The 14,456-nt window shown below is 38.9% G+C and overlaps 1 protein-coding gene across 7 annotated transcripts in view; it reads right to left on the reverse strand.

Annotated features, from left to right (window-relative positions):
• Window positions 1–367: 367 nt before the first annotated feature.
• Window positions 368–14,456, reverse strand: part of WDR17 (WD repeat domain 17) — a 106,889-nt gene continuing 92,800 nt past the window's right edge. For 5 of the 7 annotated variants that reach the window (XM_078445245.2, XM_078445244.2, XM_078445242.2 and 2 more), the window contains 7 exons: window positions 12,833–12,944; window positions 9,540–9,681; window positions 8,916–9,018; window positions 7,699–7,800; window positions 3,647–3,745; window positions 3,132–3,327; window positions 368–996 (listed from right to left, as the gene is read on the reverse strand). In XM_078445245.2, coding sequence (XP_078301371.1) covers window positions 877–996; window positions 3,132–3,327; window positions 3,647–3,745; window positions 7,699–7,800; window positions 8,916–9,018; window positions 9,540–9,681; window positions 12,833–12,944 — 874 coding nt within the window. In that variant the 3' untranslated portion in view covers window positions 368–876. The remainder of the gene's footprint in view (window positions 997–3,131; window positions 3,328–3,646; window positions 3,746–7,698; window positions 7,801–8,915; window positions 9,019–9,539; window positions 9,682–12,832; window positions 12,945–14,456) is intronic. The other 2 variants (XM_078445243.2, XM_078445240.2) reach the window with 1 other exon arrangement.

Genomic DNA, 14,456 nt, shown 5'->3' on the forward strand with positions numbered 1-14,456 from the left:
AAATTTTAACTAATATCCTATTTACTCATAGAAATTTGAAACTAAATTTATCAAATAAATGTTATAGAAAGTTAATATAAATCAATTAGAGATTACTGTAAATATTAAATGCATAATCAAAACTAATATCCATACATATCAAATATCTTTTAAAATAGTCAATTATCATCAAATGTAAATTCTCAGACCAATTTAACTGCATTTGTGTTTTTCATGCGTCAATTTTTGTTATGCCTACATAACCTAGTCCTTTATACTTGCACATTTAATTTCAGTTAAAAAATTTGGTAATGCCTTCTTTTTTTAAAAAATAAAACTCGTTAAGTATTTTGACTGTGTATCCATTTATTGACACGCAGTAAGCTCGTAACTGGAAACTTTTTATTAAATATGAACTAAAACTAGTGGTTTACTATATATTTTACAGAGGACAATATAGGTGTTTGTTAACTCGAAGATCAGTCATACATACCTTAGTTACATGTTGATATTCCAATATTCCTTAAGTACTTACTACATGTCAAGCACTATTCTATCTGTTGTGTTATTTTATATGTTTCAAAGTTTCAAAAATATAGTCTTTTGGTACCTTTTATGCTTTCTGAAACTTTAATATGCTCTTTTATATTTTTCGGTCTTTTATAACTTAAATATTATCTTTCTCCCAAATATGGCTACTCTATTTTATAAAGAATACACCTATTTTTCCTTCAAATTACATAAATATTTTATTTTTTGAAGTTGATGAATTAAGTCAACTGTTACTCCCACCTCCCCTTCTCCCCTCAACCTTTGGTTGTGCACAACAAAAGTTAAGGTAATATTAACCCACAAAAGGTCTTTTTTAAAAAACAGTTAAACATGGAGAAAAACCTGTCAAAATGGGTTGAGTCGTATTCCAGTCCCTAAAGGTGAGAATGGGTTCACCTTTGCCCACATCAAAGCGTCATTCAATGAGATAGTAGATTTCCCGTCTTCAAGGAAAAATACAGGGCCCTGCACACAGAATTGAGGAGAGAGATGATGAGATTATAAATGTGTAACGTGATTTTCAACTTCCAGAAACAGAATCACTCTGATAAAAAACTACTGGCAATATTTAGGCATTGCTAATGGGAATTTTTAAAATATGAGAAAATCCGATTTTTTTGAACTGCTACAAATACCCCTAAATTTTAGAATATCTTAATATGCCCTGATGTCTTTCACAAGAGAATTTAGTTTTATAACTTAAGTTCTTTGAATACAGTAGTGCTACCAATAACGACAGGTAGTGCTAATCTATTAATACAAAGTAAACATTTTATAAAGGCATATACGCCTAGCATAGACTTAAATATACTTTATTTTAATCAGATGGCCTGCATCAACACAGCTGGGGAAATTATTCAAACCAGAAGCTCTGAACCTGCTCTCTAGAAGATAAAGAACATGTTGCTGTAGATGTGTCTACATAATTTAAAATCATGTCAATCATACGATTTACTAGCATATTTATAATTTAGCTATGTCAGTTACTTTGCATGTCAAGGATAGTTCTGAAGCACCAAATGCAAAGAAATCTTTCAATCTGTTTCTCCTAGCTCTCAGAAGGAAAAGCATGATTTAAAAAAACACAAATTGGAATAAAAACTTATCTCCTTAATTATCTTCTAAAGTTATCAGATTTTTTATCACAATTTCAAATGGTACAGCTTGTTGTTAGTAAATTATTCAAGACACTGGAAAATCCATCACATGAAATAGAGAGCTTCCTACTCTCAAGTACCTACCTACTCTCAAGTACCTCTCAAGTACCTACCTACAGGCACTTGAAATTTCATAGTTCTAACCAGAATATTACTTTTCTGTTGAAACAGAAGTATCCTGGGAGAGGAGCACCCCATCTCCATTAGTCATCTGCACTTCAGTGTGTGTAAGATAATTAGTAGGTCTTTTCCTAATGCAGGTTTGGGTGCGGAGAGGTTAGGCAGCCTGTGTGTTGGGCCACGTGGCTACTGCAGATGGAGAAAAAGGTCTTGAAGGTATCACGACAAATGGCACAGGGAGGGCCGCGACTGGCGCTGAAGATAAACTCTAAATATTGCATGATCTTTTTTGCTCTTAATTATAAGTTACTGAATGTACTGCTTTGATTCTTGACCTCTGAATGGAAGTGGATAAAAACTATGCACGTCAGTGTCCTGTTTTTTCAGAATATATTAGTTAAATATTACTTACATAAACTTAGTTTATAGTGTCAAGTCAAGCTATGGTTAGGGTTTACATTAGCAGCAAGCTATTTAATTTAAATGGTTATTCCAAAAAAGCAGCTGTCCCCATTGACCTGGCATATCAGTATGAGAAATGTAATTAGTCACATTCCATTAGAACTCTAAGAATCCACTGAGTAAAACGTGAACACTTCTGGGAGGTGGTGTTCTTTCAGTCCAGACTGTAGTTTCAATCCGCATTCTGTATGGATTCAGCTTTGTTGACTTCACGTGGACACCTACACCTGGCCCTGACTCTGAGATGATGAAGGCCTCTCCATTGTCTGGAGAAAACAGCACCCCTGGGTCACACTGGGAGGCTCTGGAATGATTCACCATCATTACTTTTGACTGTATGTTAGGGACCTTCCTCAGGAATTAGTCATCCCTTGTGACGGATCCCAGTAATTTGTAACTGTTGAAAAATTCAGGAAGTCACTCTAAGAACATATACAGTATATCGATAACACACACCTGCCAGTTTTTAATGTCTTTGTGTTTATAAAACACAAATGGAGAATATAAAGTTAATTTTAATCTATTTAGCTATAATTTATAACTATGTTGATTGTAGCTTTGTCTCCCTTATTTAATTTCCCAAAGGATATGATCTATATGTATTTGTAAACATTTATTACTAAGTATACCTATTACATGAATTGCTTTCATGATAATACAAGGAGCATCTCTCTGAATTTATTTTAAGGAGCAAACGACCATTCATACTAACTATATAGCATTAAGGGCAGTGTTTTCTCAGGGGTCACCAGTCTTATTTATAGGTACCGACTTTTATTCAGATTATGCTTATTCTAAGACCATATTGTTTTGAGTAACTGAACAAATGAAAATAATGGAAATGAACAATTTATGCCTTACATTAGGCTGTACCTGGATTTTTAATCCCGTAAGACAAGAGATGTGAATATCTGAATGACTGGGCAGATTTGATCCAGTCACATAATCTGGCCCAACAATTCCTTTGAGTGGTTCTTCTTGTAGTCTCTTTAGTAAAGTTGCATAAACCATTCTTTGTGAATCAGAAGGGGGTGTATATGGAGATTCTTCTGGTGATCTATATTTTCAACAGATATTACATTTTCATTTTCATACAACCACAGAATTATTAAGGTTTAAGTTAGAAACAGTCCCTGATGATTATTTAGTCCCCATTAGAGATGACGGCAAATTAACTTTAGGCTTAATTTATAGTAAAACGAAGTACTTTAAAAAGGCAGAAAACAATAGGATTGTAAATGATGACCGAATATATGCTGACCAAACCAAGATTCATTTTTCAGCAAAGATTAATAGTGAGCCAATCCACATTTTCAATAAATTTGTGTATAATATTAACACCTCCGTATCCCAATTTTTACACTGTCTTCACTCACCGGCTCGTGGACCGTGTGCAAGCTCTCCACGCATCCAATTCCTCAGAGAGGTGCTCAATTTTTAAAGGCACTGATACCACCCGACGTTTTAACAGCTGACTGAAACGTGGAACAGAAATTAACAACTGACATCCAAGACTAAGATATGAAAGAAAGCAAATGAACTTTAAATAACTGCAATTTTAGATTTAACAACTACTGTTCAAAAACACGTGTATACATGAATGCGTGTGTGTGTGTGTGTGTGTGTGTGTGTGTGTGTGTGTGTGTGTGTGTGTGTGCGCGCGCTTACTTGTATATCTGGCCTTCAAGTTCCCTGGAAAGTTAAAGACGTTCGATACTGTTGGTTGGATGACAGTCTGAGGGAGCGGATGAAAAAGGGACTAGCGAGGGAGGGGGTGGGGGGGGTGAGGGAAACAGGTGACGGCAATTCAGGATGTACTTGCTGTGATGAGCACCGGGTCATGTATGGAAGTGCTGAATCACTGTATTGTACTGAAAACTGAAATTCCATTGTATGTTAACCAACTGGAATTTAAATAGAACTTTAAAAAAACTTAAAAAAATAAAATGTAAAACTAATAAATAAGGAAATAAACAAACGAACAAATGAACGACCAAACAAACTGTGGAGACTGGACAGACCAGCCAAGAATGCTGAATAACAGCCACACACAGCAGGGGTGGGGGATGGTGCACGTCTGAATTACAAATGAGTATCAAGAGTAAGAAAACAAGTGGGAGAATGGCTAGAGCAGAATGTCAACCAGCAGAAAGGAATGGAAATGCTCAATTCTTGAGAGACATAGACTGGTGAGAAAAAGCAGGAAAACAGCCACAGTAGTGATACATCACATCCACAGAAGGAAAACTGGAAACAGGTCTAAGTGGTATTAATTAGGAGGCTTTAGATAAAGAATTATTAGTCCTAGTTTCTATACTAAGTCACAGACTCCGTGTGCTTTTCAAGGGACTAGTTACGGGACATTGAAAAGCCAAAGCTGTTTGGGAGACAGAAAGAAACAGAACGTAAGACCTTACAGATGAACTTAAGGGTACAGGTAAGCCATTCTGTAATGTACATTTTACGGTTACTCCCTCTAATTGTCCTCATTCTGCGGGGACCTAATAAGATCTGGTGAGGAAAAAGGCACACATCTCCCCCTACACACGCCTACCACCGTAGTAATACCATCTCAAATCAGTAAGTTACCATTTTCTTCAACCCCAAATTACTGAACTTGAGATCATTTTTTGAGAGAGCGCAAGAAGGGGAGAGCAGAGGAAGAGGGAGACACAGAATCTCAAGCAGGCTTCACACCCAGTGTTGAGCCCCACGGTGGTGCTCAGTCTCACGATGGAGAAATCATGACCTGAGCCAAAATCAGGAGTCGGATGCTTAACCGAGTCACCCAGATGCCCCCCAAAATTACGGAACTTAAAATTTGTATTGACAACGTGGCTAGCTCCAAAATGAATTCCCTCAACACTGTGCCTTCCGTGTCTACAATTTGGCACTTGACATGTCTTTCCCCCAGTAGTGTTTGATGACCTACTATATGCAAAGCAGTGTTAAAGAGTGAGGAGAAAACAAGACACTGAGAAACTACCAGCGGGAAAGCTTCCACACGTATGGGGTCCCAAGTAATTCCGTTTGACCAAAGTGGAGAACAAAGAGAAGGCTAAGGTGGACGGCTTGGTCAGAACCCTATTTCTGTAGACCTTTAACGTCAGACTAAGAATCTGGGAGTTCTGTGATGGACACTGGGGAGCCCCGGAGGGTGCTGAGGAAGGGCAGTGCTTCAGGAAGGCAGAAGCCACAGTGGGGTCAGGCAGGCAGCAGGAGGAGGACAGTGATCCAGACAGCAGGTGACCAGACGCAGGGCTACAGTGGGAGGGAGTTACTGCAGACCCTTACTGCGGTCAGAGAAAACACCCGTGACCCTCACCATTAAATTCTGGGAGACAGAAATAGAACGCCAGAGTCAAAAGAAGGGAGAAGCAGCAGTTTGAGAAGGAAGAGGATGTTCATTTTGAGTACACAGAGTTGAAGCCAGGGTTCAGTGAGCCACAGAGCGATGTCACAATAACTGGCAAGGTAGAGCTACAGAAAGGGCCAGGTTTCTGAAGGACAGAGTACAGAGAGGGGAGCGGAGGGAAGGGGAGGGGAGGAAGAAGACCTAGAGGGAGCTGGGAAGCAGAGGAAGGAACAAGCCTGGGGACTCAGCCTGAGGGCAAGGCGGCAGTGTGAGCACCGAACATAGACACCATAATCAGGGAGGTTCTTTCCAAGTAGGGCCTTAAGTTTCTCCTTCTCAACTGTTTCTCTCAGACACATTCTCCCAGGTCTCTTCTGCCTTACAAAAGCCTCCTTTCATTTCTGATATTATTTCAAGGGACCATTTTCTCTCTCTTTACTTTCATTAGCCAAGCCATATTTATTAAATGAATATATTTCATTAAAGAGATTTTAATTCCATGTGGTACATACACCCTATTGCTCCCAGATTTTCAAATTATTAAAAGCTGCTTTCACATTTGGGCCTGCTGCCTGCACAGAAGTAGGTTTTTCCTTGAGTTTCTCCTTGAGTGCCTAGCAGTCCCCTCTGCCCCCTGCCCTGTCTGCTCTAGGTGGGGGCCCTACATCTAAGCAGGACCTTCTCTGCGACCAGAAGCAAGAGGAGGGAAGAGAAAGCTTTGTTTGTCTCAATCTCTGCCCGCGTGAAGGCACTCAGAACAACTGCTTAGTCTCACACTCAGCACTGTTAGGGGTTAGCTACTCTACCGCTCAGCAAACTGGCCAACTTGGAAATGCTGTGTGGGGAAGGCACTGTGGGGCTTTCTTTTTGATTATAACAAGTTTTAAGCACAACGGCCAACATTCAGCAAGCTGTTAGAAGATACAGGAGTCTGGCAGGAAGGGTACACCCAACTAGAAAATAGTGACTTACCCACTATTCACAAATCCTCTTTACTCTGCTTTTTCCTACTATAGAGATCGGAAAGGTAAAATACCCAGTTTTTGCTCTGTTTTTTTTTTTTTAATTTTTAAATGTATTTTTAAAAGTTTATTTTATTATTATTTTTTTAATGTTTAGTTTTGAGAGAGAGAGACAGGCAGAGAGCAAGAACAGGAGGGGCAGGGAGAGAGGAAGACACAGAATCGGAAGCAGGCTCCAGGCTCTGAGCTACCAGCACAGAGCCTGATGCAGGGCTCGAACTCACAGACTGAGAGAGCATGACCTGAGACGAAGTCAGCCGCTTAACTGACTAAGCCACCCAGGTGCCCCTTAAGTTTATTTTTATTTATTTTGAGAGAGAGAGAGAGAGAGAGAGAGAGAGAGAGAGAGAGAGAAAGCAAGCAAGCAGGGGAGGGACAGAGACAGAGGGAGAGAGAGAATCCCAAGCAGGCTCCACACTGTCAGCGTCACAGCCTGACACAGGGCTCGAACCCACAAACTGTGAGATCATGACCTGAGGTGAGATCAAGAGTCTGCTTAACTGACTAAGCCATCCAGGTGCACCTTCCTCTTCTTTTAAAATTTGGGTTCCATAGATCCGGCCGGTAGGATGCCAGCCTAAGGGGGCCTCTCCTTCCTGAGACACATGGCCTCATCCTTTGGGGTCCCCATCCTGTCACCTTTCTCTCCTTCCCATTTAGACTGCAGACATAATACACATGACCCTGTCACCAGGTAGTTCAACCAAGTGGAGGGAAACCAGGGAGGTCAGTGTCAAAAGAAGGGAAGAATTCAGGTCCTCAATGGACTCTGGCTGCAGCTCTAATGGCCCTGGAATGTGGAGACCCCAAGTGTCTCGACAGAAGACCAATAAACCCCACACGTTTAAGCTAGAATTCAGATTTTGATTATTTATAGCCTAATTTACTTCTAATTCATATAGTTTGATTGCTGCTTTATTATAAAGTACATACTGGATGAATAAACGGATACATGCAGTATATATTTGGTGCCTTCTGGACACACTTAGAGACTAAAACCTTAGGGAAAGGAATGTCTCTCATTTCATACCAGAAGACAAATCATTTTTACCTTGTGTACTCATAAAGTGCTGGAACAATGCTTTGGTACTGTCTTCTGATGGCCAATAATGCACCGATATAACCACATAAGATGAGCAATTCATTTCGAGCTCTAAAAGAGAATATAGTTTTTAAAATTCTGTAACTTGAGGTATAGAACATTACTCACATATATAGTTACCGTACTTATATCTCTGTATTTTGATGGGTGACATTTATAGCAAAATATGTTTAGAAAATTTTCTCAACTTGAAGATGTTTTATTCATGAGTTGAGTCCCTTTCAGACATTTATGCTACAGCACAAGTAATGTTTTAACTTTTGGCTCCTTGTTTTCCTCTATCCCTTGGCCGTTTCTTCATGCAAATTTCTAAGGAACTCATTAGGCCTGATTTAGGAATTTCTGGCACATTATAGACTCTAAGCAAGGACAGGGCACACCCTCTCGATTTCCCGCTGGGGAAACATCTAAGGTTCCCAGGCTGTGGCAACGTCTTTCCCACACTGCCATTAAAACAGTAATAGCCCAAAGCCTCCATTGCAGACTATACAACATCTCCGGGGACTTTCATTCTGTGGACGAGTGTCCTTCCATGATACCTGAATGCAGGGCTGGTAACTAGATGTCACTCCCTAGCACCTTCACTTTTCCCCCAATAGTATGCTCTGTGCACAGTGGCTGTTTAATAGACATGACCACCAGCTTCTTGAGGACTCCGGGTCTAAGACCACCCCAACGCTCTGAATTAGCCCTATTTGAACCAGGTGTGCATGTGTGTGTGTATCCATGTGTGTCCGTGTGTCTTGTCTTTGTGTCCATGTGTGTCTGTGTGTGTGTGTGTGTCCATGTGCATGTATGTTCATGAGTCCATGTGTGTCCGTGTGTGTGTCCGTGTGTGTGTCTGTGTTTGTGTGCGTTTGTGTCCGTGTGTGGGTCCAAGTGTGTCCATGTGTCCATGTGTGTGTGTCTGTGTATGTGTCCGTGTACACATAAATAAATATACACACTCTAGATATTAATAAATAGGACCATTAGAATTTATTTTTCCTGTTTCCAATTGACCTCTGTATTTTTTCTGAAGAATAGCAAATATAAATGTAATTTTTCTCCAAGGGCACTTCCCTATCCAAGATGATCTTATTTCTTGATATGAACACCAAAAACAATATAACCATTTTCAAGCATTACATAGATTCCCTTATATATTTTGGAGTAAAAGCACTTACTTAGTACACGTATGCAAGACTAATTTTTCAGTACGGATATAACTCAATAGGTCAAGAACGGGGTAAACGGTATCCAATGTCCAATCTGAGCTACTGATGCATTCTGGCAAAACAAAACCAAATAAGAGATGATCTAAATAATCATACTAATCATGTTCATCCAATTTTTAACTTACATAATTAATTCTCTTCTGGCCATCTCATCTGGACAAGTATTGCACATCTACCCTCTCTCAAGTCCCCATAGCACACAATCTGCAATCTCTTCCTTTTTTATTTTTATTTATTTATTTTTTTTTTTCAACATTTTTTATTTATTTTTGGGACAGAGAGAGACAGAGCATGAACGGGGGAGGGGCAGAGAGAGAGGGAGACACAGAATCGGAAACAGGCTCCAGGCTCCGAGCCATCAGCCCAGAGCCTGACGCGGGGCTCGAACTCACGGACCATGAGATCGTGACCTGGCTGAAGTCGGACGCTTAACCGACTGCGCCACCCAGGCGCCCCTCTTCCTTTTTTAAATTTAGGATGGCTGGTGTCTGACTTTAAGGCTGCTTGTCAATACTAATGAAAGGCTCAAATCAGTGAGTAGATTTGAGTTGGTACCACCAACGGAAAACTTACCTTTGATGAAGTCAATACCAATAGGAAGGGCTTTTTCAGGCTCTTGACTTAACAAGAAATACTTCACAGTTTCAAATATATTACCATCCGCAAGGGCAGCCTCCGCTAACTGCATACATTCTTCTACTGTGGGTAGCTTGCACTGAAAAGTAATCAGTTTAATGACGTTACTAAAACTTAGAGGGATACACGCAGCAATATAAGTACTAAATATCTCCAATATGCCTACTATGCTCTTCCTATTAAAGTTGCTCAAAACAGATGCCAGTGAAATAATTTTTATTAAAAGCACACATTTATGAAAATATCCTTAGGATCTAATAACAGCAAATAAGGTATTACCTGAGTGCATCAGTAGTTTTTCATCACACAAATAGTGAAAAAGGTAGAAGTAAATTATCCTGTGATATTGGAATTAGTATCCACACATGTAACTTAGAAAAACACATGCTGAGATTTATCACTTCAGAATATACTGACCACTGTCAGAAACTACATTAAATACAGAAAACATAAAAAATACACTCTGACATCTCACACACACTGTGGAGTTTAATTTTGCTTGGCCTTTGAGACAGAGCAACTTAATTTCAAGTAGAAAGGCAAAACACGTTACAAGCTCTCAAAGTTTTGAGTTCTGACATTCTGAAATGCCACAAAATGCAGATTTTGAGCCCAGGAAATTTCATTATTGAAATATGAAAAGCACTACTCCCCAGTTTTTCAAATGATTTTTTTTTCCTGTTGAAACTCAGTCTGCTCCTCCCTTAGGTATGTTCTCCTGCTTCCAGGGTGCAGGTGGGGGTTTCCTGCATTGTCCCCCTTCCAGCACCTATAAATAGTTACTGCTTCTTCTCACTGGGGTTGGCAACCACTGATGTGGTGCTTCCACAAAGGTATTTTGTGTTAGGACTCCAGAGGGCGCGGTTCGCACACAGCAAGGTTGCCCATCTCCTCACCTCTGAGGTTTATCACTTTCTTCCCTCTCACGTTTATGTCCCCTTAAGTTACTAGGTTGGTTTATTCAGTAGTTTCGTATTTTCTGTTTAAAGGGGGTTTGGAGATGGGGGGACAGATGATGGGGATTAGGGAGTGCACCTGCTGTAATGAGTACCGAAGTGTTGAGTCACTATATTGCACACCTGAAACTGATATTACATTGTATGCTAACTACCTGGAATTTAAATTCAACTTAAAAATCAAATAAAAATTATGTAAATTGAACATTTTGGATTCCACAATCTCTCTCTTAAAAAATTACAATGAACTAAATTAAAGGAGCTCTCGTATATATAAAATTTCATATTGTTTCCCCAACTTCATTAACTAAATGCCAGTTATTTACTGAGCAGCTATGTGCACTAGGTATTACAACTGGCTAGATAAAGTTCTTCACTTTGACATATGCTCCAAGAGTAAAGGGAATAAAAAAAGTGGTTTCTATTGAAATTTTATTCTCAAATAAAATATAATAAGAGTAAGATGATCATTGCTGTAATTCCCATCCTATCTTAAAATTCTAAGTTATATAAATTAAGATAATATTTAAAAATATAATTTGTAGCATTACTTGTGAAACTGTCCCAGGTAGTAGTAACACGTTTACACCTAACTGACTAGTCTTTGTAAACAGTTATCAGTGAAGTCTGAGCAGAAAGTCTAATTATATCCTTTTAGATTGTGTGACAAAAAGGCGATGCAAATGCCATCCTGCCTGTGTCATCACGAGCGTGTAAACACAGACAAGTATTTCTCCTAAGCCCCAACATTAGTGCTTGTGCTATCACCTCATACAGGGCGTAGGGTGTATATTTAAAGCACCATGCAGCAAATGTAAGGTTCATACTTCCTTCCCTCTGCATTTTCATTTCAACACAGGAATAGCTTTTACTTGTCATGTTTGTACAAGTGAAGCACAACTCACTTAGAAAATATTTCACAGAACACAAAGTGTGTAAAGTACTCAGGCCACCCATAATCTCACAACCCACTGGTCACTGTGCATGATTACCATCTCATAAGTATTGTCCCTCATCTCACACACACACAGTCACTCACACACATACACACTTGCTCAAACACTCACATATACACTCACTCATGCACACACATGCTCATTCTATCTGTGTTATCATAATACTTAGTAAGTATCCACTGTTGGATGAAAAGGGCCACTAAACACTGCATGGGGCGCCTGAGTGGCTCAGTGAGTTAAGCGTCCGACTTCGGCTCAGGTCATGATCTCACGGTTCGTGAGTTCGAGCCCCGAGTCGGGCTCTGTGCCGACAGCTCAGAGCCTGGAGCCTGTTTCAGATCCTGTGTCTCTCTCTGTCTGCCCCTCCACTGCTTGCACTCTGTCTCTCGCATTGTCTCAAAAATAAACATTAAAAAAGTAATTTTTAAACACTGCAGACAAATCAAGGGTCATGAAGTGGGGTCATTTAAGTGAAACAAAACACTGCTATTTTCATATTAAAGACAAAAAAATGTTTTACTGTAAGTTATATTTTTCTTAAAAGAACTGTATAGATCTCCTTAAATATATAATAATTAACATAAATATGTGCAGTTATTTTCAAAATGAAAATCATATGGCATGTATTTCATATTCTGCTTTTTTACAGAACTGTCTTATAGCCTTGTACCAATGTCAATAAAAAGAGAACTTCATGATCTTTTTAATGGGTGAAAAGCATTGAAATACAGAAATGTACTGCAATTTATATACACAATCTCCCTGTTGTTGAACATTTTGGTTATTTTTATACATAATCTTGGTTCATAAATTCCTATATTCTACAAAGGAGTATTTTTTTAAAAGCACTTTAAAGCAATGCATGTGAATTTCATCATAATTAACTCTTTTAAAGGTCCTAAACTGCCTATTTGTAAAAGTTGGCAAAAATGCACCTTAAGGTGCAGAGGGGCAGAGTGGGACGGATGTGGAGTCAGACGTGCTAAAGCTCAAGTCTACACTCTGCCTCTAACTAACTAGAGGCAGTTGCTTAAGCTCCCCGAGCTCACTTTTGCTGTAAAATAGGAACAATGAGCCTTGCTTTTCGGGGTTTCCATGTGAAGTCAGTAAAATACAAACATATGTGAAAATTCAGAACCGTCTCAAGCACACAGAAGCTCAACCAATGTCACTTACTGTTATCACTTCTGTTGTATCTATAAAAGGGTTCGCGAGAGATCATATGTTTCTCTGCCTGAATCTTTATTTGCCCTAACCTAAAATTAGTTAAATCCTAGCACTGCATTCCAAATTAGAATATGTAATACCCTTAGAATACCTTCTCATGAAGATCATTTATCTCTTCGGTACACCCTGGGTAGAAAGCACATAGTTTAACTAACTGTAGTTCATTGTCAGGAGTCATCAGGAGAAGATCAGCTGCCAAATTCCTATGCACATAACAAAGGGGGAAACTGATTCAACAAGGAAAAAATCTAAAAATAACATTTAGAACTATTTCAAAGGAAGAAAACTCTGATACTTCCTTTGGTTTTCTACTAACATAAAAAATACTAATTTTCTACTTAATTATGAAAGACCTCCAAACGTGGATGACAGATAAACCAAAGGGCATGAAGGAAAAATGTATTAGGAAATTTCTATAATTTTGTAAAAATCTTAAATCTGTATATATTTGCAATTAATTTTGCTATTACAGAATTATTCTCTAAGCAAACTAAGCAGTATTAGATATGTTCTGTGGAGTGAATTATGAAGCAAGCTTTGTGAAGGCTACTTTTCATCAGCTTTTGTTATGGCCGCAACCACAGCTGGATTAAGCCACTCTTTAAAACCAGTAGAATACTGACTGGGGCGCCTGGTGGCTCAGTTGGATGCATCCGACTTTGGCTCAGGTCATAAATCTCATGGTTTGTGAGGTTGAGCCCCATGTCAGGCTCAGAGCCTGCAGCCTGCTTCAGATTCTGTGTCTCCCTCTCTCTCTGCTCCTCCCCCACTCGTGCTCTGTCTCTGTCTCTCAAAAATGAATAAACGTAAAAAAAAAAACAAACAATAGAATACTTAGATATTTTAAGTTTCGAATTTCAGGTGTTTTGCATCTCTCTTAAACTTTACGTGGAAATCAAAGATAGAAATGCAGTTTTCTGATTTACTTTTTTAAAGATTCAGTGAAAGGAATAAATCACTTAAAAATAAGGTATTTTAGGGACGCTTGGGTGGCTCAGTTGGTTGAGCGACTGACTCTTGATTTCGGCTCAAGTCATGATTCCAGGGTCATGGGATAGAGCTGCATGTCAAGCCCCAAGGTGGGGTCCCATGGTTGGCGTGGAGCCTGCTTAAGATTCTCTCTCTCTCCCTCTGCCCCTCCCGAGCTCATGCCCACTCTCGCTCATGGTCTCTCTCTAAAATAAAAATAATTTTAAAAATAAAAAATGAAAAAGAAGGTATATTAAAGCATCATGTGTCATATTTAACGGCTTTACGTTAAAAATGTTCTGTATAATATCCTCTTTAAAAATCATTAGGTGAAGAGTTTTTCATTGCATACTGTTGCACAACTGAGAAAACACTAATTTTTAATGATTCAAGATGTTATTATCCACTTTTCAAGAAACTGATATAAAACACATTCAGCATAACTTGAGAATAGGCAGTATTTCAAATGTGAGTTTCTGAAAGGGTGGACTTCAGAGAGTAAAATCTTCCTTCACCTTCTTTGGGAAGCCTTCAGTAAAATGTACATTGATCTGTACATTGATCATTTGATCAATGTACATTTGTGAATAAATTATTTTTAAAACAATAAGAGGTGTGTAATCAAGAATATAGTGAGCATGAACAGGAAGAGAGACAATTTATGTGTATCAAATACTCTATCATCATTGAACAGGTAAGTCTTTGAGTGTTTTTCCCAGTCTCAAATTAGGGTAATTCATCTGCTC

The sequence above is a fragment of the Panthera onca genome, chromosome B1, assembly GCF_046562875.1.
Source record: "Panthera onca isolate mPanOnc1 chromosome B1, mPanOnc1 haplotype 2, whole genome shotgun sequence".
NCBI classification, from domain to species: domain Eukaryota; kingdom Metazoa; phylum Chordata; class Mammalia; order Carnivora; family Felidae; genus Panthera; species Panthera onca.